Source organism: Dendropsophus ebraccatus, chromosome 2 (assembly GCF_027789765.1).
Source record: "Dendropsophus ebraccatus isolate aDenEbr1 chromosome 2, aDenEbr1.pat, whole genome shotgun sequence".
Classification (NCBI taxonomy): Eukaryota; Metazoa; Chordata; class Amphibia; order Anura; family Hylidae; genus Dendropsophus; species Dendropsophus ebraccatus.
This window is the reverse complement of record NC_091455.1, coordinates 49,109,070-49,130,801: the sequence shown is the minus strand read 5'-3', so window position 1 is coordinate 49,130,801 and position 21,732 is coordinate 49,109,070. Positions and strand designations below refer to the sequence as shown.

Genomic DNA, 21,732 nt, shown 5'->3' with positions numbered 1-21,732 from the left:
GAACATGCAGTGCACGGATGGAGAGGACCGTGGGACTGGCTCATCTGGGGGCTTATGCCATATATTACACATGTGGTATGCACAATGTCACAGGAATACATTATTTTCTAGTAAATGGAAATAACACACTTCCCTGTTAATCTAGCAGTGATCCAACCATCATCCCAACCTGTCATAGCATGCTATTAAAATAAAGCATACGGTCTGAAAGATACTTTACACCTAAGCCCTATAAGCTTCATTTAAATAAAGAATTTGACTAAAATCCTACAAAAACATAACCAAGTCTCAGAAAACAAAGATATTGGGGGAGATTTATCAAAGGGTGTAAAATTTAGACTGGTGCAAACTGCCCACAGCAACCAATCACAGCTCCTCTTTCCTTTCAGCACTGCCTAAAGCTGAGCTGTGATTGGTTGCAGTGGGTAGTTTGCACCAGTCTAAATTTTACACCCTTTGATAAATCTCCCCCATTGAGGTCTGGACAGTCCAGAAACTCAGGAGACCTATATGCTTGTTATAATACACTATGAGGGGTATAACTATAAAGGACCTTGCACAGATCTGGACGTTTTTCTTATAAAGTACAGAGAGACGTGCGATATAAACAATCCTTGTCAATGGTGCTCAGTTACTGAGGCTTTTACAAGGCTTGAGCACAGCACACAAAGGCCTTACCAGCGACCCCTGGATTGTTTGGGTGGCTCCCCTGTTACTTGGGAAAATGTGTGGTCAAAGAAGGATTTTTTTTTTTACCACATGAGAACACAGTGCTAGGACATCGGCTGATCGCTGGGCGATAATCGTATCATGTAATGGATATCTTAACTTCAGAGACCCTTTCTAACAAAAAGGATTGTCCAAAGCAGGCAACCCCTAAATAAGTGTAAATTAATATAACTTGACTTGTTGAAAATTATTGATCGTAACATGTTTAATTTCTGAGACCTGCTGTGATCAGGAGATATAGCTGGAGAGAGAGCATGGCAGCACAGCCATCTACTTCCCGGCCAAATGTCTTTAACGGTTAATCCCGATAATGGAGGTCTATAAGGCTACATTGCCAGAATTAAGGGCCATCTGGGGAATGGATCTTGCTGCTGCCACACTCTCTACCGGGCTATATGTCCTCATCACAGAGAATGTCAGCAGTGAGACCTGTTGCGATCATTCACTTTTGACATTACGACTGATGACATGTCAAAAGTCATTTTAATGACAGGTTCTCTTTGGAGCTGGATCTGGATCTACAAGGAATTGCACAATAATCTAATAGTAAGGTCATGTATATAATGATAGAGGATGCAGCAGTAGCTTTTTGACATATGAGGGTAGGTGCACACTACAGAATAAGTGGGGATATTTCAATCAAATTCTGCCACGTGGCCAGTGTTGGACTGGGGTATCTGGGGCCCACCAGAGGAAATGATCCTGTGGGCCCACCAATGAAAAACCAGTGAGAAACAACATGTCAGTCAGTGTTAGCGCAGGTTCTTAAGTTGGGGGCCCACCGGAGGATCCTCCGGTCCTCTGGTTGGCCAGTCTGACACTGCGCGAGGCCTCCACTTAAAGTTCCGCCCATCCAATAGACTCAATGATATTTGCCGTCAAATTCCATCGTTTGCCATGTCAATTCTTTGGGTGGATGGCAGAATTCAACAGTGATCATCATTAAATCTATGGGGTGGATGGAACTTCAAGCGGAGGCCACGTGGCGGAATCTGTTTGAAGTCTTTGCATGTATTCTGTAGAAGGCACATACCCTGACTGTAACACACAATATCTCTGTCCAATATAATAGTTATCTCTTGCTGCTGCTTTCCTGTGAGGGGTTGCCAGCTTTATCTGAATGTAACCTAATCATTTTATCAAAAAAACAATGACCAAGGGAAGTGCCTCATTCACCAAAAATGTACTGTAGTTGTCGATAAGCCTTTCCCTCTTTGGGAGAAAAAAAATCAGATTTGTGTCCACCTACATAGTTTTAAGAAAAGCCAGACATAGAGAGAAGTTAACTCCATTAACCCAGTCCTACATGCAAAAAGAGGGAGGGGCGTGTCTAGTCAAGTCAGCAGACATATAGGCTCTGATTCCTCAAAGTGTGCAATATAGAAACTGGTGTGGATTGCTCATATCAACCAATCACAGCTTAGCTTTCATTGTACCAGAGATGTAACATGAGCTGTGATTGGTTGCTATGGGCAGTGTACACCTGTTTCTTGGTTGTGGCTTATATCTCCCAGAGCAAAGGGGTCGGGCGGTGATTTTCCATCATGCCCTATCATCTGTCAGTGGTTGTTCAGGTTAGCCTTATACACTTTATACCGAAAGCTGATCCCACCAATAACAGCGGGTACGGCTGATAAGGTGTATGTGGCTCTTTACAGTAGGAATGTACTTTGTTGTCAACCGCAACCAATCACAATGGAATATTTTAAAGCTGGGCTGTGATTGGTTGTTATGGACAACAAAGGACATTCCTACTGTAAGACTGCTTGATAAATCTCCACTTATACATATAATTTCAATCTGTTTTTATTTAAGAAGCACATCATATGACAATCTGGCACATAAAAGATGAATTTATGGATTGTGTTCTGAAAGAATATTCTGCTACAAAGGAAAGTTACAAGAATTTAATTAACTAAATCTAATGATTTCTAAATCCATATAGTCTTGAACATGAATACTGGACTTATTATGATTATTCTTGTCTAAAGAATTAAGTGCAATTATCATAGATTTACATATCACAAGTACTGACATAAAATACATACCTATGCTATGCAAATACTAGCATAAAATATATACCTATGCTATGCAAATACTAGCATAAAATAAACACCTATGCTATGCAAATACTAATTTAAAATACACACCTATGCTATGCAAATACTGACATAAAATATATACCTATGCTATACAAATACTAACGTAAAATATATACCTATGCTATGCAAATACTAACGTAAAATATATACCTATGCTATGCAAATACAAACATAAAATACACACCTATGCTATGCAAATAGTAACATAAAATATATACATTTGCTATGCAAATACTAACATAAAATATATACCTATGCTATGCAAATACTAACGTAAAATATATACCTTTGCTATGCAAATACTAACATAAAATACACACCTATGCTATGCAAATACTAACATAAAATATATACCTTTGCAAAAAAAAAAAATGTCTTGAATGTAAAAGCTTGAAGACTGTACTTTATATATTCCCATGCTGGGTCTCTGACACTTAAGTGGGCTAGTATGTCACACCTCATGCATCTACATTCCTGAGATTAAAATGTCACATTTCATTATGTCAACTAGCAGAATTATATCTTAACCTCCAAACTGCAAAAGCAACGCAAGATGAGATGTCGTCCTGGAGTCACTTCAAAGTCAGTATTTAATGCAGAAATCATTATGGATCCTGAATGCAGTTCTTTACTATGCAAATTAGACGCCAGCATTTCCCATTACTAGTATCAAGGGGCAGAATATCTCCTTTATTATAGCAATACAACCGAATATACATTACACTCTTCAACTCAAAACTTAATGTAGCCTAAAGACTCAAAATAGAGACTATGCGGTCATATAAACAGATAATTCACACTAACTTATTTTGGCCTTGAGAGTAGAAGAACTTTTTTTTTTAATAGCATTTCACAACCTTGTAGCTGAACGAGTCCTTGCTTTTAAAGGGACAGTGGGTAACTTGTCCTTTTAAAAGCAAGGACTTGTTCAGCTACCATATCAGGATACATATAAGTAAGGATTTAACGTGGCACAATGCAAAAAAAAAATGTAAGTAAATAAAAAAACAATAATAACTATGAGAGAGAGAAAGTAAGAGCTACTTTGGTAAAAGGCTGGACACGATGAAAAAAACTGACCTATTAAATTCAATGTCATCCATAAGGTGTTGTTGGTATCGGCATAAGAGAACTGGCACTGTTGTTAAAATCAATGTTCTGTTCTATTGATGCAGGGCAATAGAAAAAAATCTAAGGGCGTAAAACAATCCTTATCCAGTTTTTATTAAGTTTTTATTAAGATTTTATTAAGCTTAAAGCAGTGGCGTAGCTATAGGGGTTGCAGCGGTCACCATGGCGACTGGGCCCCTAAGCTAGGGGGGCCCGCACGGCCCCCCTTGCCACCTGTCTCTGAGCATCCCGAGAAGCTGCGGCCGCGCAGCTTCATCGGGATGAAGAAATCGCTTTGATGTTCCGCCCGCACAGTGAGCGGGCGGAACATTAAAGTGATGAGAATACAGGAGCAGGACCTGTCAGCGTCCTCCTCCTGCATTCCCTCCCATAGGCTGCCAGCACTTCATACCAGCAGCCTATGGGACGTCGGGACGTGACCTCTCCGGCAGGCGTGATGATGTGACGTCATCACGCCTGCCGGAAGTCCCGTCCCTGCGGCTCGCAAGATGAAGCAAAAGAGGAGGAAGAGCTGCTGCCTACAGCCACAGCGCGGATTAGGTAAGTAGTTTGTTTTATTAGGGGCACCTCTGGGGGCATTATTAGTTCATGGGGGGCACCTCTGGGGGCATTATTAGCTCATGGGGCACCTCTGGGGGCATTATTAGTATATAGCGGCACCTCTGGGGGCATTATTAGTATATGGGGGCACCTCTGGGGGCATTATTAGTTCATGGGGGCACCTCTGGGGGCATTATTATTATATGGGGGCACCTCTGGGGGCATTATTAGTATATGGGGGCACCTCTGGGGGCATTATTAGTTCATGAGGGCCACCTCTGGGGGCATTAGTTCATAGGGGGCCCCTCTGGGGGCATTATTAGCTCATGGGGGCACCTCTGGGGGCATTATTAGTATATGGGGGCACCTCTGGGGGCATTATTATTATATGGGGGCATTATTAGTATATGGGGGCACCTCTGGGGGCATTATTAGTTCATGAGGGCCACCTCTGGGGGCATTAGTTCATAGGGGGCACCTCTGGGGGCATTATTAGTTCATGGGGGCACCTCTGGGGGCATTATTAGTATATGGGGGCACCTCTGGGGGCATTATTAGCTCATAGGGGCACCTCTGGGGGCATTATTAGCTCATGGGGGCACAGCAGGGAATCCTACATACAGGGGGCACAGCAGGGGATCCTACATACAGGGGGCATCCCACACAGCGCAGTTACTATGGGAGCCGACAGGAGGGAGAAAGGAAAGGAAGTTGCTAGAAATGTGCGGAGCCTAAATTGTTTGTCTCGCAGGTTCTGAAAAGATGAAACATATCTGGAAGGAATCATCATGGAGGTCTGGGCCGGATGGAGAGGAAAAGGGAAAGTGACGCCTCAGATCAAAGAAGACGTCACCTGTGAGTCACTGTATGACACTTTTCTTATTTTGTAGAACATCATTTAGTAGGGGTGCCCCGAGGTGACAGCTACTACATTATCTGAACTCAGAGATATCACCATGGCGACCGGGCCCCTACGCTAGGGGGGCCCGCATGGCCCCCCTTGCCACTTGTCTCTGAGCATCCCGAGAAGCTGCGGCCGCGCAGCTTCTCGGGATGCAGAAATTGCTTTGATGTTCCGCCCGCACAGTGAGCGGGCGGAACATTAAAGTGATGAGAATACAGGAGGAGGACCTGTCAGCGTCCTCCTCCTGCATTCCCTCCCATAGGCTGCCAGCACTTCATACCAGCAGCCTATGGGACCCCGAGACGTCGGGACGTGACCTCTCCGGCAGGCGTGATGATGTGACGTCATCACGCCTGCCAGAAGTCCCGTCCCTGCGGCTCGCAAGATGGAGCCCGAAGAGGAGGAAGAGCTGCTGCCTACAGCCACAGCGCTCCTCTGGGGGCATTATTAGTTCATGGGGGGCACCTCTGGGGGCATTATTAGCTCATGGGGGCACCTCTGGGGGCATTATTAGTATATAGGGGCACCTCTGGGGGCATTATTAGTATATGGGGGCACCTCTGGGGGCATTATTAGTTCATGGGGGCACCTCTGGGGGCATTATTAGTATATAGGGGCACCTCTGGGGGCATTATTAGTATATGGGGGCACCTCTGGGGGCATTATTAGTTCATGGGGGCACCTCTGGGGGCATTATTAGTATATGGGGGCACCTCTGGGTGCATTATTAGTATATGGGGGCACCTCTGGGGGCATTATTTCATAGGAGGCACCTCTGGGGGCATTATTAGTTCATGGGGGCACCTCTGGGGGCATTATTAGTTCATGGGGCACCTCTGGGGGCATTGTTAGTATATGGGGGCACCTCTGGGGGCATTATTAGTATATGGGGGCACCTCTGGGGGCATTATTAGTTCATGAGGGCCACCTCTGGGGGCATTATTAGTATATGGGGGCATCTCTGGGGGCATTATTAGTATATGGGGGCATCTCTGGGGGCATTATTAGTATATGGGGGCACTATTAGTATATGGGGGCACCTCTGGGGGCATTATTAGCTCATAGGGGCACCTCTGGGGGCATTATTAGCTCATGGGGGCACAGCAGGGAATCCTACATACAGGGGGCATCCCACACAGCGCAGTTACTATGGGAGCCGACAGGAGGGAGAAAGGAAAGGAAGTTGCTAGAAATGTGCGGAGCCTAAATTGTTTGTCTCGCAGGTTCTGAAAAGATGAAACATATCTGGAAGGAATCATCATGGAGGACTGGGCCGGACGGAGAGGAAAAGGGAAAGTGACGCCTCAGATCAAAGAAGACGTCACATGTGAGTCACTGTATGACACTTTTCTTATTTTGAAGAACATCATTTAGTAGGGGTGCCCCGAGGTGACAGCTACTACATTATCTGTACTCAGAGATATCACTGTGTTATCTGTGGTGTTACATAGGACTGCAGGTGACATCTACTACATGATCTGTACTCAGAGATATCACTGTGTTATCTGTGCTGTTACATAGGACTGCAGGTGAAATCTACTACATTATCTGTACTCAGAGATACCACTGTGTTATGTGGTGTTGCATAGGACTGCAGGTGACATCTACTACATGATCTGTACTCAGAGATATCATTGTTATCTGTGGTGTTACATCGGACTGCAGGTGATATCAGGTGACTTCTCCAGGTTGCAGAAGTTCAAACTTTATCGTGCCCTGCTGATAGTTTATTATGGGAGTTTTGCAGCATGTGGCTCTTCAGGTTGCAGCACTACAACCCCCATCATATCCAACTGGCAGTTCATGATGAGAGTTGTAGTTTTTCAGCTGGAGTGTCAAAGATTGGAATACAATGATTAGACAATGACACAGTACAGTCCATTAATTATAGGGGGCAGTAGTGCAGTACATGAGGTGGAGGCAGTGACAGTGCATTAGAACATGGTGGCACATTAGAGTAATTGGATATAACGTTAGATAGGACTTTGCCTGATTGAGTGAGATGGGGGGGCCCCAAGCTAACATTTTGCACCAGGGCCCATCAGCCTTTAGCTACGCCCCTGGCTTAAAGTGGTTTTTTAATGAACACAACAGTGGAATAGGGTACTATCTAAATAGCAGTGGGGGGAAAGAGGGCAGGTGAGTACAATTTTATTTATTTTTCTCCTACTTTTCTTCTACTTTTATAGAATATTATGAAGTAATTGAACTACTGTATAAGAACCCCCATGTATTTGTACAAGCACTGTGTAAAATTTCATTTTTTTCTACAATGGTCTCTGAAGGGTAAATTTGGGGCTGGCTGTGGATTACCTTTTTAATGGGTTGTGTGGAGTTTTTCTTTTAGGGCTCATTCACACTACAGACTGTTCTTGAAATCCCCCCTGCTATCTGGTTCAATGGGATGCCTCGCGCTCCTCCGCTGAAAGAGTTGAAATGTCAGTTCTTTGAGCAGAGAGGTGCAGAGAGTGGAGGCTTGCAAGGCATCTATCGAACCAGATAGCAGGCGGGATTTCAAGCGGAGACCGCGGGCGGGGGTTCCACTTGGAATTTGCTCCTGTGTTCTGTAGTGTGAACGGGCCCTTACAGTTCCATGTGCTTAGGCTTGGGTGTAGAACAATATAAATGTGTACTCACCTTACATGTTCCTGTGCTGTGGTTTAGATGGTGCTCTGTTCCACTGCATAGCACTTTGAGGAAGTTACCCAACAAAATCACTAGCTGAGTGGGCACTTTGTATTGAGACAGTAGCCCGGAGGTGCTACACAGTGGAATAGGGTACTATCTAAATAGCAGTGGGGGGAAGAGGGCAGGTGAGTACAATTTATTTATTTATTTTTCTCCTTCTTTTCTTCTACTTTGAACTTGTTACTGTAAAAAAAAGAATTCCCTGCACAACCCCTGTATCCAGCTTGTATGTGATATTACAATTAAGCTCCATTTGCTACAATAGAACAGAATTGCTAAATCACACCCAAACTGAATGGTACTGTTTCTGGAAGAAAGCAGCCATGTTTTCCTAAGCCTGGATTACCCCTTTAAAGTCTACAGCTTTGTCACTGTGTTAAATGAAGCCGATGGTCAATGAAGATGTATTGTACATTCTACATGACGTGGAAAATCTTGTCTCTCGATGATTTCACTTTCCACAAATGGATTTGACACCATGCCACGAATAGGTAGAAGTCAATAAACACTAATTCCATTGAGGTTACTCGCTAGATAGTAAAAATAAAACAATAGTTCAGAAAAGAAACCCACCAGCTGCATATGACTTAACATTTGGTTCCAATCTGAATCGACAGACTGAATAGGCAGTGATATATCAAGTAGTCAAAGACATTGTGCACGCTTCTAATTGGATAATCCCAGAAATAAGCTATAATAATGTACAACAATAACATCAAGGCGGTGGATGTTCTACTTGCTTATGTTGGTTTCAGTACAATGTTTAATTGCAGGAGGCACAACGGAAGGAAAGCGAGTTGTTGAAGGTCACAAAGTGCCATGAGAAAATCCCCAGAGATCTAATCACCGATTCCAGTTCTAGCATTAACCTGCTCACCCTGCTGAACTCTTCAACTGAACACTTTCTTATAAGTGGTTGTTCCCACAATCAAGTGTCCTCTCTACGTCCAGCCCAAGACAAATACGTCCGTCCAAAGTAAATGCCAATTACATAATGTGGGCCCCTAGGTGGGATATGATTAGCCCATTATACAAGGTCACTTGTCATCAAATGGTACATGAGCTCAGATTTCTTTAGCAGACATCAAAAGATATTAGACGCTTAAAGACGCTTGATGCCAATAATTACAAGGAGATAATTGTATGTCGCACGTCTGGCTTTTTCCAATCACTAAGGTTTTCCCATTAATCACTTTTAGTGCTTGTCTGACAAAAAATTCACTTGTTGATATATAACCATGAAGAAAGGATATTGGAGATCATACTATTTTTACCACTGGTTAATCTATCAGCAGATGGTTTGGAAAATGACTAGACTGTACATTTATGAAATATTGCACCACTTAGGCTATGTTAGAAACATAGAAGATTGCCGGCAGAAAAAGACCACTGGGCCCATCTAGTCTGCCCTTTTAGTATTTCCCTTCTTATTATCTTAGGATAGATATATGTTTATCTAAATATATTTTTTAGGTGAGGTCTCCAGAACTGGACACAGTATTCTAGATGTGGTCTCACCATAGCTCTATACAGCAGGATCACAATCTTCCTCTTGCTACTGGTTATACATCTAGCTATACAGCCCAGCATATGGTTTGCTTTCTCCACTGCCTGGTTGCACTGGTGACTCATTTAAAGACTGTCAGAAATCACTACTCCTAAGACCTTCTCTTCTGAAGTCTTTTCCAACACAGAACTGCCAATGTGATACTCAGAGAGAGGATTCCTCCTCCCCAAGAGCATTATTTTACATTTGGAAACATTGAACTTCAATTTCCAATGTTTGGACCACTTATCTAGCAAAGCTAAATCATTTTCCATATTACTTTCAGTAATATCAACCCTATTGCACACTTTTGTGTCATCAGCAAACAAAACTTTATCTACCAAACCTATGTCACTATCCTTACCTGCCAAACCTTCCCCTTTGGCACTTACAAACATATTAAAAAGAATAGGACTTAGAACAGACCATTGTGACTGCCTATATATTTCACCAGGCAAGGTGTAATTCTTTATTTCTGTAGGGAAACTGAAAACTCAATCAAGACAGGTGGTACAGAGAGAGGCCACAGGTTCTCTTTAAAGTGTACCATTTCAAATTGAATTTTTTAATTACTACCTCTTCATCACCGGTGCCCCCAAAGCAAACCAGAGCGCGGACCCGGTCAGGGCCGCTTTAACCTAGGTGCATATGGTGCACGTGCACCGGGCCCCCTAGTTCAGATCACGTGACACGTGATCACGGCTGAGGAGAGCAGTGAAGGGGAAGGAGCTGAAGACACAAGTGTCGGCGCTCTGTGACACCTGTAGCAGTGCGGGGCTGGTGGTGGCCGGGAAATAGGAGGACTGTAGCTGCTTCCTGTGAGACCTGTGAGACAGTGCACAGTACAGTGACCGGGTCTTACAGGAAGCAGCTACAGGCTGCACTACATGCTCTGCTGGCCCTGTCTGCGGGGCAGCCCAAGAGGCAGTGCCGACTTCAAAAGCACCCAGCCTCTCCCCAGGCAGAGTGTGTGGGGGCTGGGGAGCAGCACCTGCACCATAGATGTAAGTAGTAGCGAGGTGGGGGGGGGGGGTGTGGAGGGGGGGAATTGAAGCTGGGGGCCCACTGACAGAGGATTTGCCCAGCGGACCTGTCTGGAGTATGTCCCGATAAGCCCCGCCCCCTGGTCACAAGATCTTACAGAGTAGAAGGACTGAGTCAGTCCTCCTAGTCTGTAAGCTCTTGTGTCCCCCCAGTCCTCCCCCTACTCTGTAAGCTCCTGTGTCCCCCAGTCCTCTTCCTAGTCTGTAAGCTCCTGTGTCCCCCCAGTCCTCCTCCTACTCTGTAAGCTCCTGAGTCCCCCCCAGTCCTCCTCCTAGTCTGTAAGCTCCTGTGTCCCCCAGTCCTCCTAGTCTGTAAGTTCCTGTGTCCCCCAGTCCTCCTAGTCTGTAAACTCCTGTGCCCCCCAGTCCTCCTCCTAGTCTGTAAGCTCCTGTGTCCCCCAGTCCTCCTAGTCTGTAAGATCCTGTGTCCCCCCCCAGTCCTCCTCCTAGTCTGTAAGCTCCTGTGTCCCCCCCCCAGTCCTCCTCCTAGTCTGTAAGCTCCTGCCCCCCCAGTCCTACTAGTCTGTAAGCTCCTGTGTCCCCCAGTCCTCCTCCTAGTCTGTAAGCTCCTGTGTCCCCCAGTCCTCCTCCTAGTCTGTAAGCTCCTATGTCCCCCCAGTCCTCCTAGTCTGTAAGCTCCTGTGTCCCCCCAGTCCTCCTCCTAGTCTGTAAGCTCCTATGTCCCCCCAGTCCTCCTAGTCTGTAAGCTCCTGTGTCCCCCCAGTCATCCTCCTAGTCTGTAAGCTCCTGTGTCCCCCAGTCCTCCTAGTCTGTAAGCTCCTATGTCCCCCAGTCCTTCTCCTAGTCTGTAAGCTCCTATGTCCCCCAGTCCTCCTAGTCTGTAAGCTCCTATGTCCCCCCCTCAGTCCTCCTAGTCTGTAAGCTCCTGTCCCCCCAGTCCTCCTCCTATTCTGTAAGCTCCTGTGTCCCCCAGTCCTTCTCCTAGGCTGTAAGCTCCTGTGCCCCCCCAGTCCTCCTCCTAGTCTGTAAGATCCTGTGTCCCCCTAGTCCTCCTGATCTGTAAGCTCCTGTCCCCCCAGTCCTCCTCCTAGTCTGTAAGCTCCTGTGTCCCCCCAGTCCTCCTAGTCTGTAAGCTCCTGTCCCCCCAGTCCTCCTCCTAGTCTGTAAGCTCCTGTGTCCCCCCAGTCCTCCTAGTCTGTAAGCTCCTGTCCCCCCAGTCCTCCTCCTAGTCTGTAAGCTCCTGTGTCCCCCTAGTCCTCCTAGTCTGTAAGCTCCTGTGTCCCCCAGTCCTCCTCCTAGTCTGTAAGCTCCTGTGTCCCCCCAGTCCTTCTAGTCTGTAAGCTCCTGTGTCCCCCAGTCCTCCTCCTAGTCTGTAAGCTCCTGTGTCCCCCCAGTCCTCCTAGTCTGTAAGCTCCTGTGTCCCCCCAGTCCTCCTAGTCTGTAAGCTCCTGTGTCCCCACTCCTTCTAGTCTGTAAGCTCCTGTGTCCCCCCAGTCCTTCTAGTCTGTAAGCTCCTGTGTCCCCAGTCCTTCTAGTCTGTAAGCTCCTATACCCCCCCCCCCAGTCCTCCTCCTAGTCTGTAAGCTCCTATGTCCCCCCAGTCCTCCTCCTAGTCTGTAAGCTCCTGGGTCCCCCCCAGCCCTCCTACTCTTACGCTCTTGTGTCCCCCCAGTCCTCCTCCTACTCTGTAAGCTCCTGTGTCCCCCCCAGTCCTCCTCCTAGTCTGTAAGCTCCTGTGTCCCCCAGTCCTCCTAGTCTGTAAGCTCCTGTGTTCCCCAGTCCTCCTCCTAGTCTGTAAGCTCCTGTGTCCCCCAGTCCTCCTCCTAGTCTGTAAGCTCCTGTGTCCCCCCAGTCCTCCTTCTAGTCTGTAAGCTCCTGTGTCACCCCAGTCCTCCTCCTAGTCTGTAAGCTCCTGTGTCCCCCCAGTCCTCCTAGTCTGTAAGCTCCTGTGTCCCCCCAGTCATCCTCCTAGTCTGTAAGCTCCTGTGTCCCCCAGTCCTCCTAGTCTGTAAGCTCCTATGTCCCCCAGTCCTTCTCCTAGTCTGTAAGCTCCTATGTCCCCCAGTCCTCCTAGTCTGTAAGCTCCTATGTCCCCCCCCCCCAGTCCTCCTAGTCTGTAAGCTCCTGTCCCCCCAGTCCTCCTCCTATTCTGTAAGCTCCTGTGTCCCCCAGTCCTTCTCCTAGTCTGTAAGCTCCTGTGCCCCCCCAGTCCTCCTCCTAGTCTGTAAGCTCCTGTCCCCCCAGTCCTCCTCCTAGTCTGTAAGCTCCTGTGTCCCCCAGTCCTCCTCCTAGTCTGTAAGCTCCTGTGTCCCCCCAGTCCTCCTAGTCTGTAAGCTCCTGTGTCCCCAGTCCTTCTAGTCTGTAAGCTCCTGTGTCCCCCAGTCCTCCTAGTCTGTAAGCTCCTGTGTCCCCCCAGTCCTTCTAGTCTGTAAGCTCCTGTGTCCCCAGTCCTTCTAGTCTGTAAGCTCCTATACCCCCCCCCAGTCCTCCTCCTAGTCTGTAAGCTCCTATGTCCCCCCAGTCCTCCTCCTAGTTTGTAAGCTCCTGTGTCCCCCCCAGTCCTCCTCCTAGTCTGTAAGCTCCTGGGTCCCCCCCAGCCCTCCTACTCTTACGCTCTTGTGTCCCCCCAGTCCTCCTAGTCTGTAAGCTCCTGTGTCCCCAGTCCTTCTAGTCTGTAAGCTCCTGTGTCCCCCCCAGTCCTCCTAGTCTGTAAGCTCCTGTGTCCCCCCAGTCCTCCTAGTCTGTAAGCTCCTGTGTCCCCCAGTCCTCCTTCTAGTCTGTAAGCTCCTGTGTCCCCAGTCCTTCTAGTCTGTAAGCTCCTATACCCCCCCCAGTCCTCCTCCTAGTCTGTAAGCTCCTATGTCCCCCCAGTCCTCCTCCTAGTCTGTAAGCTCCTGGGTCCCCCCCCAGCCCTCCTACTCTTACGCTCTTGTGTCCCCCCAGTCCTCCTCCTACTCTGTAAGCTCCTATGTCCCCCAGTCCTCCTAGTCTGTAAGTTCCTGTGTCCCCCCCAGTCCTCCTCCTAGTCTGTAAGCTCCTGTGTCCCCCAGTCCTCCTAGTCTGTAAGCTCCTGTGTCCCCCAGTCCTCCTAGTCTGTAAGCTCCTGTGTCCCCCAGTCCTCCTAGTCTGTAAGCTCCTGTGTCCCCCCAGTCCTCCTACTCTGTAAGCTCCTGTGTCCCCCCCAGTCCTCCTCCTAGTCTGTAAGCTCCTGTGTTCCCTAGTCCTCCTCCTAGTCTGTAAGCTCCTGTGTCCCCCAGTCCTCCTCCTAGTCTGTAAGATCCTGTGTCCCCCTAGTCCTCCTAGTCTGTAAGCTCCTGTGTCACCCCAGTCCTCCTCCTAGTCTGTAAGCTCCTGTGTCCCCCAGTCCTCCTAGTCTGTAAGCTCCTGTGTCCCCCAGTCCTCCTCCTAGTCTGTAAGCTCCTGTCCCCCCAGTCCTCCTCCTAGTCTGTAAGCTCCTGTGTCCCACAGTCCTCCTCCTAGTCTGTAAGCTCCTGTCCCCCCAGTCCTCCTCCTAGTCTGTAAGCTCCTGTGTCCCCCAGTCCTCCTCCTAGTCTGTAAGCTCCTGTGTCCCCCCAGTCCTCCTAGTCTGTAAGCTCCTGTGTCCCCCCAGTCCTCCTAGTCTGTAAGCTCCTGTGTCCCCAGTCCTCCTAGTCTGTAAGCTCCTGTGTCCCCCAGTCCTTCTAGTCTGTAAGCTCCTGTGTCCCCAGTCCTTCTAGTCTGTAAGCTCCTGTGTCCCCCCCAGTCCTCCTCCTAGTCTGTAAGCTCCTGTGTCCCCCAGTCCTCCTAGTCTGTAAGCTCCTGTGTCCCCCAGTCCTCCTAGTCTGTAAGCTCCTGTGTCCCCCAGTCCTCCTAGTCTGTAAGCTCCTGTGACCCCCAGTCCTCCTCCTAGTCTGTAAGCTCCTGTGTCCCCCAGTCCTCCTAGTCTGTAAGATCCTGTGTCCCCCTAGTCCTCCTAGTCTGTAAGCTCCTGTGTCCCCCCAGTCATCCTCCTAGTCTGTAAGCTCCTGTCCCCCCAGTCCTCCTCCTAGTCTGTAAGCTCCTGTGTCCCCCAGTCCTCCTCCTAGTCTGTAAGCTCCTGTGTCCCCCCAGTCCTTCTCCTAGTCTGTAAGCTCCTGTCCCCCCAGTCCTCCTCCTAGTCTGTAAGCTCCTGTGTCCCCCTAGTCCTCCTAGTCTGTAAGCTCCTGTGTCCCCCCCCAGTCCTCCTCCTAGTCTGTAAGCTCCTGTGTCCCCCAGTCCTCCTAGTCTGTAAGCTCCTGTGTCCCCCAGTCCTCCTAGTCTGTAAGCTCCTGTGTCCCCCAGTCCTCCTCCTAGTCTGTAAGATCCTGTGTCCCCCCAGTCCTCCTCCTAGTCTGTAAGCTCCTGTGTCCCCCCCAGTCCTCCTCCTAGTCTGTAAGCTCCTGTGTCCCCCCAGTCCTCCTAGTCTGTAAGCTCCTGTGTCCCCCCAGTCCTCCTAGTCTGTAAGCTCCTGTGTCCCCCAGTCCTCCTCCTAGTCTGTAAGCTCCTGTGTCCCCCCAGTCCTCCTAGTCTGTAAGCTCCTGTGTCCCCCCAGTCCTCCTCCTAGTCTGTAAGCTCCTGTGTCCCCCTAGTCCTCCTGATCTGTAAGCTCCTGTCCCCCCAGTCCTCCTCCTAGTCTGTAAGCTCCTGTGTCCCCCTAGTCCTCCTAGTCTGTAAGCTCCTGTGTCCCCCAGTCCTCCTAGTCTGTAAGCTCCTGTGTCCCCCAGTCCTCCTAGTCTGTAAGCTCCTGTGTCCCCCAGTCCTCCTCCTAGTCTGTAAGCTCCTGTCCCCCCAGTCCTCCTCCTAGTCTGTAAGCTCCTGTGTCCCCCAGTCCTCCTCCTAGTCTGTAAGCTCATGTGTCCCCCCAGTCCTCCTCCTAGTCTGTAAGCTCCTGTGTCCCCCCAGTCCTTCTAGTCTGTAAGCTCCTGTGTCCCCAGTCCTTCTAGTCTGTAAGCTCCTTTACCCCCCCCCCCAGTCCTCCTCCTAGTCTGTAAGCTCCTATGTCCCCCCAGTCCTCCTCCTAGTCTGTAAGCTCCTGTGTCCCCCCAGTCCTCCTAGTCGGTAAGCTCCTGTGTCCTCCCCAGTCCTCCTCCTAGTTTGTAAGCTCCAGTGCCCCCCTCCAGTCCTCCTCCTAGTCTGTAAGCTCCTGTGTCCCCCCCAGTCCTCCTAGTCTGTAAGCTCCTGGGTCCCCCAGTCCTCCTAGTCTGTAAGCTCCTGTGTCCCCCCCAGTCCTCCTCCTAGTCTGTAAGCTCCTATGTCCCCCCAGTCCTCCTCCTAGTCTGTAAGCTCCTGTGTCCCCCCAGTCCTCCTCCAAGTCTGTAAGCTCCTGTGTCCCCCCAGTCCTCCTCCTAGTCTGTAAGCTCCTGTGTCCCCCCCAGTCCTACTCCTAGTCTGTAAGATCCTGTGTCCCCCCCAGTCCTCCTCCTAGTCTGTAAGATCCTGTGTCCCCCCCCAGTCCTCCTCCTAGTCTGTAAGCTCCTGTGTCCCCCCAGTCCTCCTAGTCTGTAAGCTCCTGTGTCCCCCCAGTCCTCCTCCTAGACTGTAAGCTCCTGTGTCCCCCCAGTCCTCCTCCTAGTCTGTAAGCTCCTGTGTCCCCCCAGTCCTCCTCCTAGTCTGTAAGCTCCTGTGTCCCCCCAGTCCTCCTCCTAGTCTGTAAGCTCCTGTGTCCCCCAGTCCTCCTCCTAGTCTGTAAGCTCATGTGTCCCCCCAGTCCTCCTAGTCTGTAAGCTCCTATGTCCCCCCAGTCCTCCTCCTAGTGTGTAAGCTCCTGTGTCCCCCAGTCCTCCTAGTCTGTAAGCTCCTGTGTCCCCCCAGTCCTCCTAGTCTGTAAGCTCCTGTCTCCCCCAGTCCTCCTCCTAGTCTGTAAGCTCCTGTGTCCCCCCAGTCCTCCTCCTAGTCTGTAAGCTCCTGTGTCCCCCCAGTCCTCCTCCTAGTCTGTAAGCTCATGTGTAACCCCAGTCCTCCTAGTCTGTAAGCTCCTGTGTCCCCCAGTCCTCCTAGTCTGTAAGCTCCTGTGTCCCCCCAGTCCTCCTAGTCTGTAAGCTCCTGTCTCCCCCAGTCCTCCTCCTAGTCTGTAAGCTCCTGTGTCCCCCCAGTCCTCCTAGTCTGTAAGCTCCTGTGTCCCCCCAGTCCTCCTAGTCTGTAAGCTCCTGTGTCCCCCAGTCCTCCTAGTCTGTAAGCTCCTGTGTTCCCCAGTCCTCCTCCTAGTCTGTAAGCTCCTGTGTCCCCCCAGTCCTTCTAGTCTGTAAGCTCCTGTGTCCCCCCAGTCCTCCTCCTAGTCTGTAAGCTCCTGTGTCCCCCCCAGTCCTCCTAGTCTGTAAGCTCCTATGTCCCCCCCAGTCCTCCTCCTAGTCTGTAAGCTCCTATGTCCCCCCAGTTGTCCTCCTAGTCTGTAAGCTCCTATGCCCCCCAGTCCTCCTCCTAGTCTGTAAGCTCCTATGCCCCCCCAGTCCTCCTCCTAGTCTGTAAGCTCCTATGTCCCCCCAGTTGTCCTCCTAGTCTGTAAGCTCCTCTGTCCCCCCAGTCCTCCTCCTAGTCTGTAAGCTCCTGTGTCCCCCCAGTCCTCCTCCTAGTCTGTAAGCTCCTGTGTCCCCCCAGTCCTCCTAGTCTGTAAGCTCCTGTGTCCCCCCCAGACCACCTCCTAGTCTGTAAGCTCCTGTGTCCCCCCAGACCTCCTCCTAGTCTGTAAGCTCCTGTGTCCCCCAGTCCTCCTAGTCTGTAAGCTCCTGTGCCCCCAGTCCTTCTCCTAGTCTGTAAGCTCCTGTGTCCCCCAGTCCTCCTCCTAGTCTGTAAGCTCCTGTGTCCCCCCCAGACCTCCTCCTAGTCTGTAAGCTCCTGTGTCCCCCAGTCCTCCTCCTAGTCTGTAAGCTCCTGTGTCCCCCCAGTCCTCCTCCTAGTCTGTAAGCTCCTGTGCCCCCCAGTCCTCCTAGTCTGTAAGCTCCTGTGTCTCCCCCCCCCCTAGTCCTCCTCCTAGTCTGTAAGCTCCTGTGCCCCCCAGTCCTCCTAGTCTGTAAGCTCCTGTGCCCCCAGTCCTTCTCCTAGTCTGTAAGCTCCTATGTCCCCCCAGTCCTCCTAGTCTGTAAGCTCCTATGTCCCCCCAGTCCTCCTCCTTGTCTGTAAACTCCTGTGTCCCCCAGTCCTTCTCCTAGTCTGTAAGCTCCTATGTCCCCCCCATTCCTCCTCCTAGTCTGTAAGCTCCTATGTCCCCCCAGTCCTCCTCCTAGTCTGTAAGCTCCTGTGTCCCCAGTACCTCCTCCTAGTCTGTAAGCTCCTGTGTCCCCCCAGTCCTCCTCCTAGTCTGTAAGCTCCTATGTCCCCCAGTCCCCCTAGTCTGTAAGCTCCTGTGCCCCCAGTCCTCCTCCTACAGACTAGGAGGAGGACTGGGGGGGACACAAGAGCTTACACACCCATACTCCCTACAGTGGGAACCTGTTATAGCCAGAAAATGTTCCAGTGGTGATATTAGGTCTGTACGTGCCCCCACTAGCTTCACTCTCCATTATTCATAAAGATTTAGGGGTATTGTACCTGACATAGGAATGCTCCCCGACCATATTCCCTTTTTATAACTCGTGATAAAACCTGAGGCACTGAGTATAATGCACCAGTGATAATACCTGATAAATATAATTCAGTTAAGCTTTATAAGGAGAGGGGGCCCACTCTTGAGGTCTGTGCACTGGGCCCACCAGTGTATTAAAACGGCCCTGGACCCGGTAATGTGGTGTGATCTGTTTTTCAAAACAATGCCTGGTTTCTATGCTCGGGCACAGTTTCTTCATGTGCACCAGCCTGTTCTATCAACTGGAGGCAGGCCCTGCGCCCTCAGTGTAATGATATCCCCCCTCCTAGGTGATGCGCCTCTATTACAATCAAGCCCAGCCATGTCACCGAGGGGAGGAGATATCATTACACACTTGACCTGCCTCCAGTGTGTAGAGTGGGTTGGTGCACACGAAGAAACCGACCCAAGCACCGGAACGAAGTGGCTTTTTGAAAAATAGACCACACTGCCAGGATCTCAGTGCCGGCGGTGCTAAGGTAGTGAATCAGCCATTTGCAGTCTTTTCGAAAAAAGGGTTTTACCGCCACATTGCCATTATATACTGTGTATATATATATATATATTTATTTATTTATTAGCAGTACCCATTCTAATTTATTCACTCCTAATGAGCTACTGGAGGGGTCAGTACTGGACCCTATTCTCTTAAATACATTTATTAAAATGGTTTTCCAGAGAAAGATTTATACACTTAAAAGCTACAGAAGTAGCCACCCTGAGGATGGCTAAATATAATTCTTTTCTACAGAAGACTCCTTTAATGAACTGTTAAAAAAATATGTAAAGTAAAATTAAAATTTTGTACATATTAAAGTGTTTTTGTAAACATTTTTAAAAACTTCTGACATGTCATAGCGACATGTCAGAAGTGCTGATCGGTTGGGGTCCGGCTGCTGAGAACACCGTGGATCACTAGAACAAAGGGGCTGCAGCGGGCAGGAGCACACACTCTGCCCCTTCATCTCTGCCGCAGGAGGTGAACTCCGTAGACTGCTCGTATTAGCAGTCTATAATGTACTTTACAGAAACTACACAGTAGGTGGCACCACAGTTTTCTTCCTTTTAGAAAAGTTCTATTTTAAATTCTCTGCACCCCTGTAGATATTTTTTTTTTCATTTTTGATTTACTGTATTAACCCCATGTATAGATTTTTTTTTATTAGAATATTAAACACAAATAAATCATGAGTTCTGGAGGCTCAGGTAAAACATTAAAGACAGTGCTTCAGGGCAGCAATGCTAATGATGTGCTATTCTGCAATCTGCCGTCTTGGCCAAATTAATTTTTTGACTATTAGAACTTTGCATAATCACTTGGTCGCAAAACAAGTAGATAATTTCTACTAAGGAATCAGCTGAAAGCCTACCACATCCTCACATTAACAGTGCTGCAGTACAAAAATGCTTGTCTAACACTATAGTACTTCCCTGGTATAATTTCACTAGTAAACACAGCTACTTTGTACCAGTGAATTACTATATTTTAATTCATACAATTGTGATATCATTGGGCACTGCAGTGGATTAACAGTCATGAGCTCCAATACATATTGGCAGTAACACCCCACTGCCTAAAGTGTATTGGGCATCCTGACTGTTCCCCAACAAATGATGTCTGGGAGAGAAGGATTTGATATGTAAGATTTACACTGGCAGATTCTTTTGTTCTCTGAAATACAAGTAACTGCCAGAATCTAAATGTTTAAAAAAGAAATTGGCAGTACTCCAATGTCTCTGTTCACACTGCAGGTTGCACGCCACATGTGGCTGAAGTACAGAAAAAAACAAAAAAAACAAAAAGTGCAACAGCAACCTACAGGTGCAAGTGCTTACTGTACATACTTCCCCTGGCATACACATGATAAAAACCTGCTCTATGGGTATTAACAAATGTACGGTAAGCTCTTGCATGTGCAGGTTGCTGTTGCACTTTTTTTGTCTGTACTTGAGCCACATGTGGTGTGCAACTTGCAGCGTGAACAGAGGCATGGGAGTGCTGCCAATTTCGGGGGTGGGTAGGTGTTCTGTTGTTTGTTATGGGTGTTCCTACCTCCTGTTGGCTTGCACTCCACCCATGTCCCAAGGGTTCTATAAAAAGAGATTAGTTGGATCATATCTGACCAGTTTGTAGGCTTAATGTTAGCCCAGGAGAGGCCATTGCTAGTGTAGGAATGTTAAAGTAGGACCATGTCATTGAGGACACCTTAACGTGGTGACATGGTATACTCTGTTTGATCAAACGGTTTGCTAAGATCCTCATTTTTTAATATCTATAGAGCAGGGGTTTTTTATTGTGTGCGCTCAAGGGAGTATGTACAGTAAGCACTTGCACCTGTAGGTCGCTGTTGCACTTTCTGTTTTCAAATTCCAAATGTTGCTTACCTTTTCTCTCTACGCTCAGATCATATGGCTCTGCCAAGTGTTCATGTATATGGAGGGGTCAAAGAGATAGCTATTGGCCAAAGGAGCATTCATACAACAGCTATCACATGTGTATGGGTACCTTAACACTCCTCTCCTGCCAGAAAAGGAACTGAGTTCCATCAGAGGCATAGTGTATGTGTGTTCTTCTGCGCTCGAACAGATTTCATATGGTTTTCTCCAACACACCAAAACCATACTGGTATCCACTCGTACATACAATTCGGTAACAGATTTTATAGCAGTTATGTATATTTTCTTTGTTATTACCATCCATATTCTCTATGCCATTTTTTACACTGTTATACTTGTCAATCTGGCAATGTTCTTTACTTACAGGTCCCGTCACTTGAGATGCACTTTCAAATTCTTCATCATCCTCCATTAATGTTTCTGCTCCAGGCAACAAATCTGTTCCAGAGACAAAGAGAAAAAAAAACTTCATGTTCATGTAATTACTTTAGAATAATTAATCTCTTGAAATATGTAAACCTCCAGTTTTCATGCCAAGACTATATAAATAGGTTTAAGAGCAGGTTTTGGATTACACAGGGTCCTATGTCTTATATCTTGCCTTCCACGGAGCACATTTTGATGAGTGATGTCTTAATGGATTGAAGCAGCCCATCTTATTTGATCATGATGAAAACAAAAAGGCTGTAGCGCCAAGAATTACCAGTGGTTGAGCCCAAATATTGTGATATAATAATAGATGCCTGCAGGATATTTAAGGTAGCAGAAGTGCGCTCTTCAGGTTTAATGACAGCCTATCATCCATCGTCTTTCACAAGTGATGAGTGTAAGTTTTCCATCTACAAATAAAGGCTGCATGTATCCCATTTACTTAATCACTACATGAGGCAGATCTAAACATGTCTGTAATTTTATCATTAGGTTAACCTAGTATAATTGAATTTAATGACCAGGAAAAATTGATCTATTATTTAGCCATTAAAATGACAGTAACCTCGGATGCTTGGGGGCAAGACTTGTACGTACTATTGTACCTATAATACATTCTAAAGACAGCATAATTGACTGTGACAGAAGATGCCACTGATATAGGCTAGAATACAGCCATATGCAGGCTTTATAGGACTTATTGCCTT

At 48.0% G+C, this 21,732-nt stretch overlaps 1 protein-coding gene across 3 annotated transcripts in view; it reads right to left on the bottom strand.

Moving 5' to 3' along the window:
• The window catches only part of C2H8orf34 (chromosome 2 C8orf34 homolog), a 198,586-nt gene that overhangs the window by 57,298 nt on the left and 119,556 nt on the right, over positions 1-21,732 (bottom strand). For all 3 annotated transcript variants that reach the window (XM_069957490.1, XM_069957492.1, XM_069957491.1), the window contains exon 10: positions 20,961-21,034. In XM_069957490.1, the coding sequence (XP_069813591.1) occupies positions 20,961-21,034 (74 nt within the window). The remainder of the gene's footprint in view (positions 1-20,960; positions 21,035-21,732) is intronic.